Genomic DNA, 17,530 nt, shown 5'->3' on the forward strand with positions numbered 1-17,530 from the left:
GTTTTAAAAACATAAACAGATAGTATTTATGAGCTTCTCTTACCCCGAATAGAAGTCTACCTTCAGTACTGAAACAGTAACTTTGGGGGTTTAATTTTTTTCATTTTCAGTTTTAGATTGAGTATTGGCTGAAGTGAATTAACAGTATTAACATTGATGATCTAATATTTCAGGACTGTATTACTGTTATCTCTATTAAAAATACAGTACTCATTCACTGATTTATTTATTTTGGAGGGGAAAATGTTTGCTTCTCCTTCCCACCTTTATGTTAATGGGGAGAGGAGGATATCTCAGAACCTCTTCAGTAATTCTGAAGTTAATACTGTATGTTGCAGATACTTGGTAATATAACAGAAATTTTTTAAATTGTGAGGTAGGTTTTTGGGTTTTTTTGGCTATCTCTGCTAAAAGTAGATGTCATTTAAGGAGAGTGGGTGTCTTGCTTAAGAATCTTGTTTACACTCTGCTTTGGCCCCTTTCTTTTTGGTTCACTGGTGGTTTTTGAGCTTCTGGACTCCTGTTCAAAGTTTAAAGCACAATAACTAGTCAAATGTAAAATAATGTCAATTGAACCAACCTATGACTCAACAGTCAACTAAGTCATCCTGGATCTGCATCAAATGGACTGAGGCCAAAACCTAAAATTGGCACACATCCCCATCCCTCTTCTCCATATATTTCCACTGAAGCAGAGCCCAGAATGCAACACGTTGGTTAATACTCCATAATAAACTGCTCCGCATGTAAATGTATTATTTTCATTGACAAAAAAGTGTGAAAGCCTCTGCCAAGGGTAAAGACATATTGTGCAAGGCTTCATACAGACTGGCAAGAAGATGGAGGTTGTGCACTGAAGAATTTACCATCTTGACTTTCTTTTAGTATCAGTTCCACTTTTAAACAGAGCTTCCTTGAAGGTCTGTAGAAGGAATTAAGGAAGAAACGTTCCTTTTTGCTTCTCTTGCCCTGTTGCCATCTTTCGCTCCTCCTCTTTCTCCTCCTCAGAGTTAAGGTTTTATTTCTACTTTCTTATTTGTGTTTATTGATTTGTATTTCTTTTAATTGTTTTTTTTTTTTTTCAGCAAAGCAGAAAATAGTTAGACAGTGCTAATAAAAGCACAAACTGGGTTGAATAAGTCTGTGTGTACACATTGATAAAAATCAGTGTCTGAATTACTGTTGAAGGGTTACACTGGCAGCAGCAGAGTCTTGATTTTTTTTTCAAAATAGCAGAAAGGAACTTTCTAATTACCGGCCTAAATTTATTTATAGCTTTATGACTCAATTTGACTATGCAAGTATTATCCTGCAGCTTCTAAAATACTATTCTGTAACTATTGCAGTTTTAGTTTAATCTTTTACTGCATTTCTTACAGTACCATTAATATTTTTCCATGTACATTAGAGTCAGCTTTCCAGATGTCTCTTGCCTTCTTTCCTAGCAACATCATTTTGGCAGCCTGTGACTGCAGTCCTGTGATTGACACAAGCATTCATGTTAAGACGACCAGAGCAACATATATAGCTCACGCTAAGGTCATTAACGGAACAAATCCTGTTTATATTTTGAGTTTGGTTCCTCTGGTACCACGTTAATAAGGGTGCTGTAATAAGGAGTAAAATACTTTTCCAATACATGCAGACTGTATAGGATAAGCCAAAATGCTGTGACTGATCTAAGCTCAGGGTCTGTTCTAATAACAACAGAATATCTCTGTGCAAGAGTTGTGCTGTCTTGTTGAATTTGGTGTGCTAGCAAATGAAATTAGTATGTTAAAGGACCTATGTTAAACTAAAAAATTTTTGGTGGGTACACTGGCTCTTGGTTAGTTTGCAAGGTTCAGAAAACTAAGAAACTGCTTCCAAGAAAGTGTGGCACAGGTAAAACATACCTCTGTAGCTGCTGAGATCGGAAACGGTGCTTCCTGCATTCGGAGATTGAGTGGACTAGGAACAATTTCATGCATTGTGCCTAAAATGAAAAAAGAAAAAAAAAAAATTACAAATTAATTCTGATTCGATTTTTGAGCTTTCTTCTACTGAGCGCATGAGTCTTGCAGCCTTCCTAATTAGGTTCTCTTTTTTGTAGAGACACCTGCTTGCACCTTAGTTTGTAAATGCAGAGTGCATATGTATGCATATAAAGCTGGATGTATCACCAAGTATCGCCAAGATTGAGTTCTTGAAAATCAAGTTTTTAGATGATCCACAACCTGTCTGTAAATATAGGTAGATCAAACGCATGCTTTGTTACCCAGCAAAGCTTAAAGAATTAGGATGGCCCAGGATGATTTGATTCCATATTTTTATGTAAAGTTTTTATTTAAGTATAAAGGTACTGGCTTCTGTCTTACTCTTTTTTTTTTTTTTTTTTTCCTGCCTCTTTATTTAAGGAAGCAAGGATACACAATGAATACACAATGAAACTTAAACAAAAAACCCAAACAAAAACAACAAAACAAACCTTTGGAAAAACATGCATAAATTGATTCATCTAGAAATTAAGTCCTACCCTTGAAGGTAAGACTTTTTGGCTGCTTTACTGGAGCACTGTAATAAATGTAAAAGTTTAGAACATATAATTTAATTATCATATTCTGGTCATAAATACTTCAGGGCTGTAGTACATTTGAAATCCCAAGAGCTCTAGCTAAGGTTGCAGCTGCAACATCAATTACCATTTATCCATTCCAAGAAAGCTTTGCCTGTGCCCTTGAAACCTTTACGTTCTGGAGAGTATCCAAAAGGGAAAAAAAAAAGTCGCATCGCTCACTTGCGTTAGTGTTTCTTTCTCACTCCTGTGCGAGCTCTAAAATGGTAGCGGACGCCATTTCGGAGCGGGGAGAAGGGGTGTCGTTGGTGCCAGTGGCTCTGGAGCTGCCGGAGGCTCCTCTGAGCCTGCCCGGCGCTGGCGTGTTAATTAAAGAGAGCGCCGAGTCACCTGCGGTAGGACGCTTGTCCTCAGGTTTTGGAATAAATATCATGCAGACTTGGAGAGATGAAAGGGCCCGATGCCCGCAGGGAACCTGCGCTATTTAATATGGTGGGTTTACTTCCCTTGTGCTACATCGGGAATCTCTCCAAATTATTATTCTGTTAACATGCTATTTGTATTTGCCTATGCTCTCAGGGTTTATTTTTGTTTAATAGAGTATAATTTATGAGAAATGAAACAACAGCGCTTCGAATGATAGTCCCAGCTGCCTCTGCCTAGCAGTAGAGCGACACAAGCTCCCTGTGAAGCCTGTTCTTAACAACACGTGTTTGTCACTGAAGCTCTACTAAACACTTGTAATTACTATGTCTGCTTCCCCGGAGTGGCAGATTGTGTCAGCCAGCCCGTGGTGTTGGGGGTGTGCGTGAGCAGTGTTCCCGTGCCGGGGGGTGTGTGTGTCCCTTCTCCAGCAGCCGCGTTCCGCTGCGATGCCCGTGCTGCCGCCGCTCCTGCGAGCTGCCAGGAGAGCGCTCGGTGTGGAGGTGCGGGCTGGGGATGGTCATGGGAGAAGGCAGGGGCTCCTGTACATTCAAAGCTTGTCTGTGCTGGCTTTTCTAATTAAATACTATTTTTTCATATACTTACGGAGAGCAGAGCTTAGGTTTGCAATTCAGGTTGTTCTTAAGACCTCTGGACTGTACAGGGATCAAAACCTTGCCAGCGCCAAGGTTTGACTGCTTCTATACAAAAATACTTACAGGAAAGGTATTCATTCCAATTTATTTTGTTTGCCAATCATAAGTGTATTTTTATACATAAAATCTTTCATAACAGATATACGTTTTCTTGGTGTGAACTGAAGTCACTTTTTTGTTCTGTACTCAGCCTGGATACTTTGCTCAGTGTCCTTGTTATGATGTACCCGAGTTGTTGGAAACATAAGCAAAAATGTTTATGGTATTTGAGGTGACTTTATACACAACAATGAATTCTACAGTCTGCTTTAGCTGTATTAAAGGGATGGTAAAATGTATGTTGCTCTGCAGATGGAGAGGTTAATTATGAGACCTTGGTGCTTTAGGTATGTCTCATATTTTAAATATTTCTGTGAATTAGAATCCCAGTACTCCATTGTAAGTTAGAGATAAAATTTATCCTCATGTGGAGACAATGTCAGGAGGAAGCATGATGGTTACCTGCCCATCTGATTGTAAAATAACATGTTTTTCTGCCATGAGTTTCAGCATCCAGCAATGAAGCAAATTTGGCCATGACCTTTCTGGGTGACTTATTCCTAATGTTGGTGTTATCTTGGTGTTGTTATAGGCATGTGCACAAAACCAGACCGTTAGTTCAAAATCTGGTTTCCTGGTTTATCAAGTAATGATATGGCATTTATCTGGGTACATGATATAGGAAATGGTGTTAATCATCTTGGCTTTCAGAGGGGCTGTAAACCAATAATACTGGTTGCTTTTATTCACAGGCTTTGGTTAAATACTGTAATCTGTAGTAGATTTTCAATGTACTGTGGCATCACTGGGGACATGCTTGTAATCAAGAACAGCGTTTTTACCAAAGCAGTTCAGTTCTCTGTTTTAAGTATGAAACAGGAAAGAAAATTTTTATACAGAACCTAGCTATTCTTAAGTTATTTGGAGGGCTTGTTTGTTTGTTTGTTTTGTGGGTTTGTGGGTGTTTTGTACATTCAGGCAGTCAGCAGGAATGTTTGAGTCAGCACCCCAAGACACCTTTGACTTTGGGTAAATTGCCGTGTGTTTAATGCCCACTGACAATAGTTGAGCTGTGTGCACCCTCGGCAGTGGCTGGACAAACCAAGGGCTGTGTGTGTATCTGCATAGAGTTTGTAGGCAGCCTGGGAGGAAAACTTTGGTTCTTACCAGCTCGTACCAATTTTCAGTCTCTTTAAACTTCAGCGAATACATTGCAAGAGACAGAAGAGACCGTTGTAACCAGTGGTTCAGGTTCTCAGCAAAATGCATTTTTGAAATTATTTTCAATTGGCAAATATACTTTTATTTTAATACTGTAATGAAAAGTATAGTGTCAGTAATGTTTTAAATTTTTTTCCTGCTTGAACTGAAAACTACTTTCCTGCCTAAGAGGGTATAAAAAATAATTAGTAGTTTCTCTATTTAATGAAGAAATAAGGAAGCAATTCAAAAAATGTAATCAGTTGGTGTATGCAGCTGAGTGTTTACATTGTTCACATGGCTAGAAGATAAGAATGAGGCCCAGATGGCAATGACATTGAAAATCATTTCTTTACTGTTAGTTTGGTGATACTACTTAAGCAGATAAGTAACTCGTTTTTAAGAATGTGTTAGTTCAATACTAAGGTGACTTATGCTGGAGAACCAAGACTTACGGTGTGCAGTATTTTGTGGTCTATATCATACAGAGTGAATGCAACTCATATTTGTGAAGCAATAGGTTAAAGGTAGGAGCAAAATGAATAGTCTTCTTACTCTGCTTTAAACTTAAATAAAGTCAAATTTTGAGCCGTTTCTTCTCACCCTAGACATATTGCATCCATTTCTTTCCTTGGAGTTAGCAGTTGGACATGAATAGCATTTTCCTAGAGGTTTTTAGGAGCCAGTTGCAAGTGTTATGGTTTTGTAATTTATAATAGCACCAGGGAATACCTTAGTTGTCCATATGTCTGAAAAGAACTTGTATTATGCATTTCCCCTGACCTTGTCTTCAGGGTAGATTTTTTTTAAAAGGTGAAAATTGCTAAGGTGCCAGCTGCTTCTTTGCCTAGCAGCCACACAGATTTCCCGAGCTGCTCCTTCCCCTGTTCTGTAGCTTGCAGCCGTTTTCCTTAAATACAGTTAGTTTTTAAACTGTTAACCAAGTTCTCTTCTCATTGCGTGTGTGTAACTTGGTATTGGTGCTAATTTAATTCGCATTTTTTAAAAGAATTTACCCTTCAGCATAACTGTGCTAGGGGCTGGGCACGGTTTCAGACAAAATGTGATTAAGGCTGATCATCCTAAGCTTTCACACATTGGTAAAGAGTTGCAAGTTGTAGACTGTAAATGACTAATACTTCTAGTTGCTGAAAGTATTCGTCTCCATTATCTTACTAAAGGTTTTTTCTGTTTAAGAATGTAAAGTGACATGAAGGTTGTATATTTTTTAAATAATATTATAGTGTTAGTATGTTAGGCGAATGGGAGTATGTGCATCCTGTGTTCTGTCGGGGAGGTTTTATATTCTTCACAGTAAAGATAGAAGGAAGAGGAAAAAGCAAATTTTTTCTTCAGTAATGAAAGACTACGCTGGAGGAGGGTTTCTTCAGAAGAGCGAATGACTTTCTCTGCCCCATCTTTCTGCTCAAATGTTTATAGGTGATTCCAGAGCTGTGAGTTTCTGGCCACCCCTATCTGATACCCCGGCCGTAATAGCCTTGCCGGGGGAGCGTGGTGCTGGTGCGAGGAACTCACCCGGCCCCTGTGAGTGTGTCCCTTCACGGGAGGATGATGTGACCCACAGTGGATGGGGACCCCGAGAAAGGAAAATTCACACCACCATAAACCTTACCACACCTGACTTTATTAAAGTTTGAACCTTGAGCTTGGTTTGAAAGTCTCTGATAAATGATTAACACAGAAATGGCTTTGGTTAAGCAACTTGGATTTCTACAGAACTCGTTACTGTGGCTGCATCTTTTCTTTAAGTCTTTCCACTTTACTCCCATATGTTTCCCTGACTGGAAACAATAAATGTATCTATACAAACAAATAGAATTAGGTTATATATAAATAGTTTCTGAAAGTACATGGGAATGGAGCTCAGTACCCTTAAACAAATAACACCTTGCCTCCCAAAATAAAATTCAATTAAAGTTTTTACAAATTTGGAACCCTTAAAATTTGGATTTTTTTTCCTCTCTCATCTATGCTGCTTGACTTTTATTTAGATGAGATTCATAGTTTTTTGGGGTTTTGTTGAGTTTAAAAACATTTCTGCAAATAACTGAAAGGTAACTTTTATTATTATATTATCTCGGAGTGTAACGTCCCTCCCTTACCTCTTCCTTAGGAAGTGGCTGTTTGTCTTTTACTATGTATAACTTTATAGGTAAAAGATTTATATTAAAACTCAAGCCGGTTTGTTGTAGCTCTTGCAGGAGTGCTTATGCACTATAATCCCTCCTGTTCTCCATGTTTCAGGCAAGCAAAATTGTGTTTTACACAACCAGGGGACTGTCAGTGTCTGGCAGCTCTCTACACAGTTAGTAAATATTGGCCTTATCTGATGTAGCCAGGCTTGAAAAGATATGCCAGAAGCCCAGATTAGATTGCTGGCTACTGCTTTATTAATCAATGTAATAATTTATTTTTAGTTTTGTAAGTCATATCATCTGTTTTCTTTCTCATGTTACGTTTTGTATGGTACTGGTACAGAAAATGAGCCCTGTTTAAAAATTAAAGGTGACTAAAAAGTTTCAGTGGAATATGTTTGGCACACCAGAGTTTCTGACAGTTGATGAATGTTTCCTTAAAAATGCTTTTGTTGGAAATTTGTAAGGTATAAAGAGTTTAATTTTTGTATCTAACTTAGCTGTCTTCAAAACTATGCACAGAAAGATGTTTTCATCTTTTTCTAGTTTTAATCATTTTAATGAAATTAAGTTCTCCAGTTATATATTCCTTATTTAAAATCACAGGCTCCTAGCCTGTATTTCAGTGTTTAAACTGAGATCTTTAGTGTAAAAAAAGGAGCTAGTGGGCCTAAAACTTTAGGGAAAATAAGGCAACTTACAGTAACTTTTGACTGGCCAGTGATTACTGTTTTTAATAGCGGGGCTTGGTTTGTTCTTAAGGTAAGTGTTGTTTTGGGGTTTTGTTGTTGTTGCTGTTGGGGTTTTTTTCATATGACACAGCAAGTGGACAAACAATTTAATTCCTTTTTCCAAATGGATCAGTGAGCTGGGGAAAACAAACAAACAAAAAAACCCCACCACAACAAACCAAAAAAACAGAAGAAAGTAATATATGTATTGCATGAAAGGAATCAAAGCTTTGTAGTTAAAATTATTTGTCTAATTAGACAGGAAAGCTGTGAGGGAGTGAAGAACCAGGTACGGGTTCTCAAGCCTGAGGTTGCCCTCTCATTTCTGGATTCCTTCTGAAATCTTAGTGGAGCAGCAGACCTGCCCCAGCGCGAAGATGTGCATGCTGAGTGAAGCTGAGATCTGCTGGGAAAGGCAGGAGCGCCTAAACTGTGATCCATGTTGAAATGCGCTCCGGTTCCAGTCGTGTGGCGGGGAAGGGTCTTTTCAACCGGAGGAGCTGAGCATCACTCAGCTCATAGCACAGCTCCGTTGACTTGAGGTTGTAGCGTGCCTTTCTTCAAAGTATGTGCCAGACCTCAAGCTGTGTGTTAAGAAGGCAGGATTTCTGGAAAGGCTGTTTTGTATTAACCAAATACCATCACACACAGCTTTGTGATAAGAGGCAGAAGTAGATTTGAATCCTAAGCTTCCTTAACCTTGAGGTTTCTTTTCCTGCAAACCCATAGCCATTAGCTTCTATCAGCAGATTTCTTCATCGGAGGCGATGGGGCCATGCAAATGGCTGCTTCTGTCATTACAGTATTCATTCCTAGAGCGTCTCTCCACTGAGGAAGGCAGACGTGCTTTGTAGAAACTAGGATGAGCGTGTACTTAAAGGTGCGTGTCTGTAAGGACATCAAATAAATGTAACTGGGTTGAATTACATTCTGCCATTACTTGGATGTTGAGTGCTGGATTGTGCAACCTTAGTATTTTATTATAGCTTTCTGCTCTTTAAAAGAAGACGAATTAATTAGGAAACATAGAAAAGCCATCATATGGATCATAAACAGGATTACAATCTATCGGTGACTGCCACTTTAGTTGACAGACTAGCTAATGGTGGTTGTCAGCCTCTTTGTAGAGTAATAGAGTAGAAGTGTTGCAGCATTTCACAAATATTTTCTGAATGCAAAGGAGTGATGTGATGGATTTGAGTTCTTTTCCAAGTTCTGGAAGGCATTCTTTCCTGGATGGGCTTTCTTCTTCCCTTTTTCCTCAAAGTTGACTCATTCTACTTCATTCCCATTGCCAGCTTTTCTTACCGAAACCTTCACCCTTGTTCTGGTCTTATTCTTCTCTCCTTTTTCCCACAGCTATCACAGCATGTTTGAGCTGTTGCTATGATCTTGTCTGTTTTTCACTCTTCTGCTCAGCCCTCTCTGCTTTAGCTTAGATACAGCTCACCTTCTCCCCTAGCTCATAACAGACTGTTTTTTTAGCGGGGGTCTACATGTACCTTACATCTTTGCATGCCTGTACTGTCTCATGTTTTTTTCCCCTAACACAAGTAATTCTCACTTTTCTCTGGCCCCTGGTTCCGTAGTGGAAGCGTGGACTTCATTGACATGTTTATTCTGGTTTGACTTTATCCCTCTGTATTCGAGTGGATCCCACTTCTTGTCTGCTTTTATTATCAAATTCCCTCTCGATAAGAGCAAACAAAACAGCAAAAGTCCTTTGAATCGCTGGACAGGCCATTTCTCAATTGCTCTCTGGGGATGGGACATATGGAGGGGACCTGTTCAAAAGTAAAGCCTCCCAGGTGTTGGAGTGTTTTAATTTGGGCTGGAATTTTAAGGTTTTTGTGAATGAGAACTATGTGTTGTTTTATTATTTTTTTTTTCAAATGTGTGACCAAATGTGGTCAGACTTTCTTGGGGAGAGGAAAAGGAATTTTCCATGCAAAAGCCAGCCCACATACGAATGTTGAGCCCACACCAGGGAACGTGGAGGTTCTGGAGAGTTTCCGAGTAAAGGCACCAAAGTCTTTAAAAAAGTGTTATTTTCTAGCTTCATCTGGAAAGTGGCTGGAAGCCTGTTGGACAAAATTTTCTGTGAAAATCACTTTAAGTTAAGCATACGGTATAGAAATGGCATTTTAAAAGTTAAAAACTTTGTGAAAATAAACTCAACAAAATGGGCCTTATAACAGGAGGTGTCAAGGCAGCCTTTAACAGGTAATGCATGAGGTTTTTGGCTATATTGTTTACACATGCTGAGGAAGATTAGCCTCTGAACTTTCGCACAACCACTGTTGGTTCAGCCCTTATGATTAGAAGCAGCTCAAACGTGATTACAATAGATTGTCTGTTGTTCTAACGATGATTTTGTTGTTGTTGTTAACTAACTAACCCTTCATTTGTAGATGGCCTCTATGTTTATACAGGAAAACCAGATCCTGAAATTAGGAATATATATTCTTTTTCTAAAATGCTGGGGTGAAATGATCATTTATTGCTGTGAATATATATCAATAGATGGCTTAATTTGCACAGCTTCTTGCATAATAGTATCCCAGTTGACAACTCTGTGATGAGACTGGAAATGAAGCTCTTGTAGGACTTAATGCAGACTGCAGGGAATGTGACAGTAATGAAAACAATATGGAATAAGAGCGTGTTTGAAGAGTCAAATTTTAAAAGCTAGGATAATTGTGCAAGAAACTTGGCTTCAGAAATGCGTAAGGGAAGTAATCTTGACCTAGTCAAATAGGCTGTGAAAAATCCATACAGAATTACTTATGTTTTACAAAATTCATTGTTTAACTGTTTCAGAGTCTAGTGAACTTTGTGTGCAGAACTAATATTTAAGGATAAAAGCAATCATTTCTTGCAGTTACTGATATTATGGTTGCCCATATCCCACAGATCTTAATTAAAAGTATTTTTATGCCTTTTTTTTTTTTTTTTTTAGCCCTGGAATGAGATCAGATGTAAGCTCTTCTCCATCCACAACCTCAGCAACTACGGGACCACCTCCCAAGCTTTGTCTTGTTTGCTCTGATGAGGCCTCTGGGTGTCATTATGGTGTTCTTACTTGTGGCAGCTGCAAAGTGTTCTTTAAAAGAGCTGTGGAAGGTAAGACATTTTTTGATGAATTTGCTGTTTAAAAATGTAAAATCCACGTACATATCATCCACATTCAAAAGCAGTCTAATCGTAATGGAATCCATGTTTTTGCTAGAATCCTACTGGAAACTCCCATCCATTATATGACTGATCTTTTCATAGTAAATAACATTGATAATGGTGTATTATCCGAAGCATAGATTCCATTTACATTTATAAAATGCTCCCATTCACTCACAGTGTAAAAGGATGTATTGTTGTCTTGGGTTTTTGTTTCTTTTGCTTTCTTTCACTGTTGTTTTTGTTTATTTGTCCTATTTACATACAGATATTTGTGTGCATTAGTTTTGTAAAGTTTGTGATTTTTAAGTTCAATGTTAACTGTTTTGTGTGTAAAACTGTACGTGAAACTTGATAAAACTGTTGTATGTGAGGTTATGATAGTATTACAATTTTTCCTATAAGCAATATTGGTTAAATTACATATGTATCCATGTGTATTATTTGCAGGGGTAAATAGGTAACAGAAACATGTGTGTGGTTTTGGATCATCAAGATTTCTCTCTAATCACAGGAAGAAAATAATTCTGGAAAACAGATGATGGAAAACTAAATGTGAATCTGTAGTGCGTATGGCTGAATAAGTAATCTGTGATTTTTGGGCTGCATAAGCAGCCATTTTGTAAATAACTAGGTTGTACCTCAATATCTGGCTCTTTGCTGCAGTCTCAGAGAGATGCAGAAAAGTTAGAGTATATTCTCAGTGTCTCTGAGAGGATAGCAATTCCTCTATTCTGAAATTATGTCATTCTTAGTTAAACCTTACAGGGTTTCCTGTCTCGTGCCTTCTTAATGCAGCTATTTACTGAGTTTTTTGAAGTGAATCAGACTATCATTTTTTGCAAGTTGGGTTTCACTGGAGAAGAGGGAAGGCTGTTTTGACAAAGACAATTCAGTCCAGAAGAAGAAGCACTTTCTCCCAATTCCCAGCTTACTGGATGCAATAGGGAGCTCCGTGGAAATGCAGAGCCTCTTGGAGGGATCGGAAAAGTCAAGTTCATATCACAGTTTTTGTAGTTACAAGGGGAAAGGTTGTCAGTTCTGTGGGAAGCTGAGGCTGTTTCTGAGGTATAACAAGACAATAAGAGCTCAAGTGCAAAGCACTGAGCTGCTTGGGCTCTCCATGACTCCCAACTAGTCCTGTCGGGAGTCTCCCATTTAGAGCCAGGCTCTTTATTTGAAGCAAGTAATCATCTATACCTTTGATTAAAATAAGGTCACTGGGTATGCCTCGAAAGAATTATTACATGGCAGCTGGATATATGTCATAGCGATGGTTTTACCTGTCCTCAAGCTTAAAACAAATCACAAAAGTATCGATACATGAAGAAGTCAACCCAGTAATTCCTTTTGATCAGTGATGTGACTTGCCGCATCTTATATCAACTGTATTAATGTTAAAAATGTAAGCAGGCTTGTAGCTGAAAAATTGCAACAGATTCCTCAAGGCTTACTTCCACTTTCATTTTTTATTGTTCCACAGATTGTCCCAACCTTAATCCTTCCAATTAGATATCGTGGATGTTTTCAGGAGCTATTCCAGGATCTGTTAGTTCTAGCATTCACTTTAAGGAACAAATAATTTGCTTTTGTCTCTTACATGCATTTTTCTTATTAGGAACATATGTAAAAAGAATTTGTTTCTGCAATATCCTTTTTATTAATAGCTGCCAGGCACCTGTTAGTATACAGATCAAGCTGAGTCTGCATGTTGGTTATCTAGCCTTTAGCCTGAAACCCTTTTTTGTACCTTTGTCTACACATATACGTACTGTGATAGAAATAGTCTCAGAAACTGGAAGTATCTAGAAAATCAATATAAAATGTATTTCTTTCAGCAAAGAGTAGAATGAGAGAAGAAGGCTGAAGGTGGGACAGCAACTGTGTATTTGTACGCAGCTCTTCTCACAAACAGGCCTTTGTTCGGGAACCCAGGGTGGCCAGAGCCATCTTGTTCTAGTTCTTATTTTTGTGGTGCGTCAGAGCCCTCCTGATCCAGTTTCTCTGGTCCCAGAACCAACCCCGTTTGCCTCCCAGCGTGTTACCCCCACCCTGCTGCCAACCCAGATCTTCACCACGTCTCGCCACCTCCGCTTCCTCGCCTTGCTTCAGCTCCTCACACTTCCCCTCTGCTTCAGATTCCCCCAACACCTCTGCCTCCTGCTGTGCTCCAGCTTGTCCTTGTTCTTTGGCATTTTTAATTCCATCTCCCCAAACCCTTCTTCTGTAATTTCTGACCTTTTTACACACTGGTGGGCTCAAATGAGCAAAGACTCGTTCAGTCTCGTAGTGCTTCAGAGCCCCAGGTGCTGACTTGTGCTGTGGGTGCTGCAATGTTGAAGAGTGTCCGGCCTCTCTGTAAAATGCCCCTGTCTGCCATAAATCCCCTTGGAAACATCTTCATTTGCTCACTACCAGTTTATACCAGTGTATTGTTTGTGAAGTATCTTTGATTTTTGAGCAGCAAAGATAACTGAAATGCATTCCTCTGTGCAACTGGCATGTCCTCTGGGCAGCAGTGAGACATGAAGCAGAAGGTGGCATCACCTTCCCTTCATTTTTCCACAAAATGTTCATGTGACAAGAAGGCTTTAATATAATGTAATACAAAGAAGTAGTGCAGCTTTCACCTAAAAAGGCAAGAATAGGTAAGTAGTGAATCCAAGAAACCAAACAGTACCTTCACGGAGTTGAGCTTTTGTTAGGAAAAAAATGGAACAGCTCAGGAAAATCTACACCTGAAGCATCTGCATTGACTATGTGAAACCATGGTCTCATTGAACATCTTCGTGAGACATGAAATTGTAGTCTCTGTTCTGCTACAATGATGATGGATACTCATCAGTTTATATTTCATCTTTGCATGCATGTGTATTTGTTCTATACATATTAGTATGCTAAAGGCAAACAGAATTGTGAATCATGCATCTATTTTCTAAGTTACCTTAAACACAAAGATTATACAAGGGTCAGTAAGGCTTCCTCTTCTTCACATGAAAAAGGTAGGGGTGTTCATTCAGAAAAATGTTCAGGGCTTCCTTGGAATATCAACTTGAAACACTTCACTGGAGAAGTTCAAATAAAGCCATAGTAATGGACTCCACATACCCATAATTTTCACAGCTGACTTGAAACAAATTCCTTAACCTTCCTCTTTTTCTGTGAGAAGACTCTTAAGACTCCATTGTTAATAACTCAGTATTTGGAAAATATGTTTGTTCTTGCAATATTATGCTATCAGGAATTTGAAATATAGTGTAAAAGCCTAGGTTGCAGCTTTCTGCCCTCTAAAGAAATATGTTTCTTGATCCCTGTCTGGGAGAAGGATGTATCTTTTAGTAATACCTTTCTCTAAATAAGTTATATTGAGACATTTATTCATATAATTCAAATAATTAAGAATAGATACTACTCTTTTGTTGCCCTGCTCTTAACAGCTAATACAATTATTTTCATTTATATAGTTCAAGTTACCATATTTCTTGGGTCCATACTGCTCTGAATCTGTGAATCCGTAAAAATGTGAGAAAAACTTGGTTTGTCCAGTTCAGACTCCAAGTTAAACAAGGAGGAGGTTTCATGACTTTCAAAATGATGAAAACTGTGTCTATGTATCTGTAGAAATGTTTACATGTATACTTTCAAAATGTGTTTATGAACATTACTTACACCTCTTGTGAAACTCTTCAGGGAAATCGGAAACATGCTATAATAGACAGCTTTGAGAACTGTAAGAGAAAAATAGTTTTAAAAATAGAATTTGCCTGATGTTAACAAATAGAAAATAGGACTTCTACTTAAATTTATTGGCTTTGGTGTCTAAATATGAGAAATCTGTTTGGTGTATAGATATATGAAATCATATGGATACTGATCATACTTTTGCAAGAAATGAAGTACAGTAAGTAAAGGTATTCTATAGTCCCCAAATCCTTAAGGTTACTGGAAGAATGAATTACTTCATCTACTACTCTTAATTGTAGAGCTTATGGTTATTTTGTTTGTCTTCGTGAATGCAGGGCAGCACAACTATCTGTGCGCTGGGAGAAACGATTGCATTATTGACAAAATTCGGAGGAAAAACTGTCCAGCATGCCGCTACCGGAAATGTCTTCAAGCTGGCATGAACCTCGAAGGTAACTTAAAATGTTCAAATCCCTTTTTCAATTTTGAGTCCTAGACAATAAAGGTTCATGCTTATGAAGCTAAAACAGTTATTTGAGCATCACTTTAATATGTTAAAAGTAAGTACTGCATTTTAGGGTGTGTATGCGCATTTTAATGAAAATCAAGATTTTTCTCTTACACTTCCCTAACCGTACTCAATTGCGCTTTCTCTCAGTATGTTCAGTAGAAGTGAGTCATACACACAGAACACGGCTATTTTTTTATTTTATTCCTGTCAGCACATACATCTTGTTGCTTTTTACCTGAATCTGAGACAGCAGAACTCTAGAACTCCTGTAGGGAAGTGTGATACCTGTCCATCCTTACTCAGGGGAGTGACCTGACACTGAAACTGCAGATGAGAGGGAAAGCCCAGAGACACAGATCTAAAGTTGGAGTGGAGCTTATATCTTCAAGCTGAACAAAAGGAAATTATTTTTGTTCATGCTGTGGGTTCTTCTTAAACATCTGTCAGAATCTCTCTAGAAAAGACAGGTTAAATAAATAAATATAAATGTACCAGTACATATTTGTTCTCTGCTGACTCTTGTATGGCTTATGAGAAACTGAAAACCATATCAACTAGAGATTTAGCAGCAGTTGTAAAATGGCATAAAACATTTTTATTAGTGTCAGCTACATTTTATGCTTGATATTTTTTCCTTGAGCTGTAGAGATTAATACAGTATTTACTAGCATAGTTATCATGGTGATACTTGTATAATCAAAATTGTCAGATAAAATAAAAATGTCAAAAATGTATTTGTCAGATACAAATATGAACAGTTTCATTTCAGTCAGTGATAGTATCCTTTGGTAAAATGTAAGTGGTGAATTATGTTAAAGGGATAGATGATACACATAGTGGAGTCCCTGTTAGCTCATTGTTTCTTCCTCTTCTGCTTCCAACCTCTATCAGGAGGACGAATCACTAGTTTTTCTGCCCTGCAGGTGGCTCGACATGCCCCTTCCTTCAGAGCAAAGGGAAAAAAACCAACAGTCTGAAATGCTTCCCCTCCCATGACACGCTTGCAAGTACATCCCATGCTTCATGGTAGAGATTTGCAGGGAATAGAGGAGGTTGCTGGTCAGTTTGTTGAGGTGTTACTGTGATCTGTGTGCAGGGTGTGAGGTTACATCCCTTAATAGCCAAAATCTACAATAGTGGGTTCTAAAATAAATCCTTAAAGTACATGAGGTTGTCAGAGAGTGTCTCCCTGGAGCTAGATTTAGCTTTTAGACACTCCCAGTGGGCTGAACCTCGCAACTTCAGAGATAACAGCAGGGTAGTCCACTTGCCTGCTCTTGGTGTCTGATGGTGGAAAGATGCAATGCCTTGCTGGGGCTGGTGTGGCCAGTACCAAGTAGAAGTAACAGCAAAGCCTGAAGAAAATTTAGAATAATGCACAACCCCACAATTTTCACTGTCGGGTAGGGAAAAATACGTTTTGTTTTAAGACTTTTTTCTACTTTTTTTTCTCTCCGTAGTTGTGTTCAAAATACGTATATTCATGTATCTAACTATATGAATAAAGCACCTTACTATGTATATTACTCTATAATAGTAAGCCTTTCTGCATCAATTTATGTGAACTCTTTTTAAAGTAGACACCAATGTAGCTATCTCAGGCTCTAGGACATGTTATTTGAGTTGCCTTTCTGCACCAAAGAAAATTAAAATCGAATGACGTCTGATACTTGCCGCTTGTCCGCATGTAGTTTGGAGCCCTTCCAATTATAGTTTGTTTGCCTGAATTTTGGCACAGAGAATCCTAGAGAATAGTGACTTTCTGGAGGATGGATATTGTTATATAAGTTGTTGGAAAAAGGAAGGGGGGCAGGCTTTTATGACTGAGAGGGAAAAGAGATCTAGAAACTCAGCAATGCAAAAATGGAAGAACCTAAGGGAGTGTGAAGCAGGGAAAAACAACCATGAAAATGGCGATTTATTGGACAGATCTGACCAGATGGTGAATTGGTCATACAGAAGAACTCATAGAAAAGAAAACTGGAAGGCAGCATAAGGTGCAGAAGAGACTAAAAAAGAGTTCCTTTTATCTTGGCTATTTTAGGGTCACAGTTCAGGAATTACTGTTGTTTAAAAGATAATTAAATTTGCATACTTTTTAGACAGTAATTTCTTTTTGAAAAGTCATCAGGTGTATCCTCAGTGCGTAAATAATGGTTATGAGCAAACCAGTTAATGAATAGCAAGAGATCAAAATAACCTAGCATGTCAGTCTGAAGGGCCCTTTCACTTAGCCTTACTTGCCAGTAGATTTCTTCCATGAATCTGTCCAGTCATGTTTTGAATATCTCTAGGTTCTACTACCAGCAGTGAATTTCACTGTTAAGTATTGGGTAGAAGACTAACTTATTTATGAATAAGTAAATAAATAGAATTTACCATGCAGTATTTTAATTCTTACC

General features: G+C 38.3%; 1 protein-coding gene across 4 annotated transcripts in view; it reads left to right on the forward strand.

Moving 5' to 3' along the window:
• NR3C1 (nuclear receptor subfamily 3 group C member 1) overlaps window positions 1-17,530 on the forward strand; it is a 74,384-nt gene that overhangs the window by 32,918 nt on the left and 23,936 nt on the right. For all 4 annotated transcript variants that reach the window (XM_075056859.1, XM_075056858.1, XM_075056856.1 and 1 more), the window contains 2 exons: window positions 10,719-10,882; window positions 14,953-15,069. In XM_075056859.1, coding sequence (XP_074912960.1) covers window positions 10,719-10,882; window positions 14,953-15,069 — 281 coding nt within the window. The remainder of the gene's footprint in view (window positions 1-10,718; window positions 10,883-14,952; window positions 15,070-17,530) is intronic.

This window comes from Buteo buteo, chromosome 24, assembly GCF_964188355.1.
Source record: "Buteo buteo chromosome 24, bButBut1.hap1.1, whole genome shotgun sequence".
In the NCBI taxonomy this organism is placed as follows: domain Eukaryota; kingdom Metazoa; phylum Chordata; class Aves; order Accipitriformes; family Accipitridae; genus Buteo; species Buteo buteo.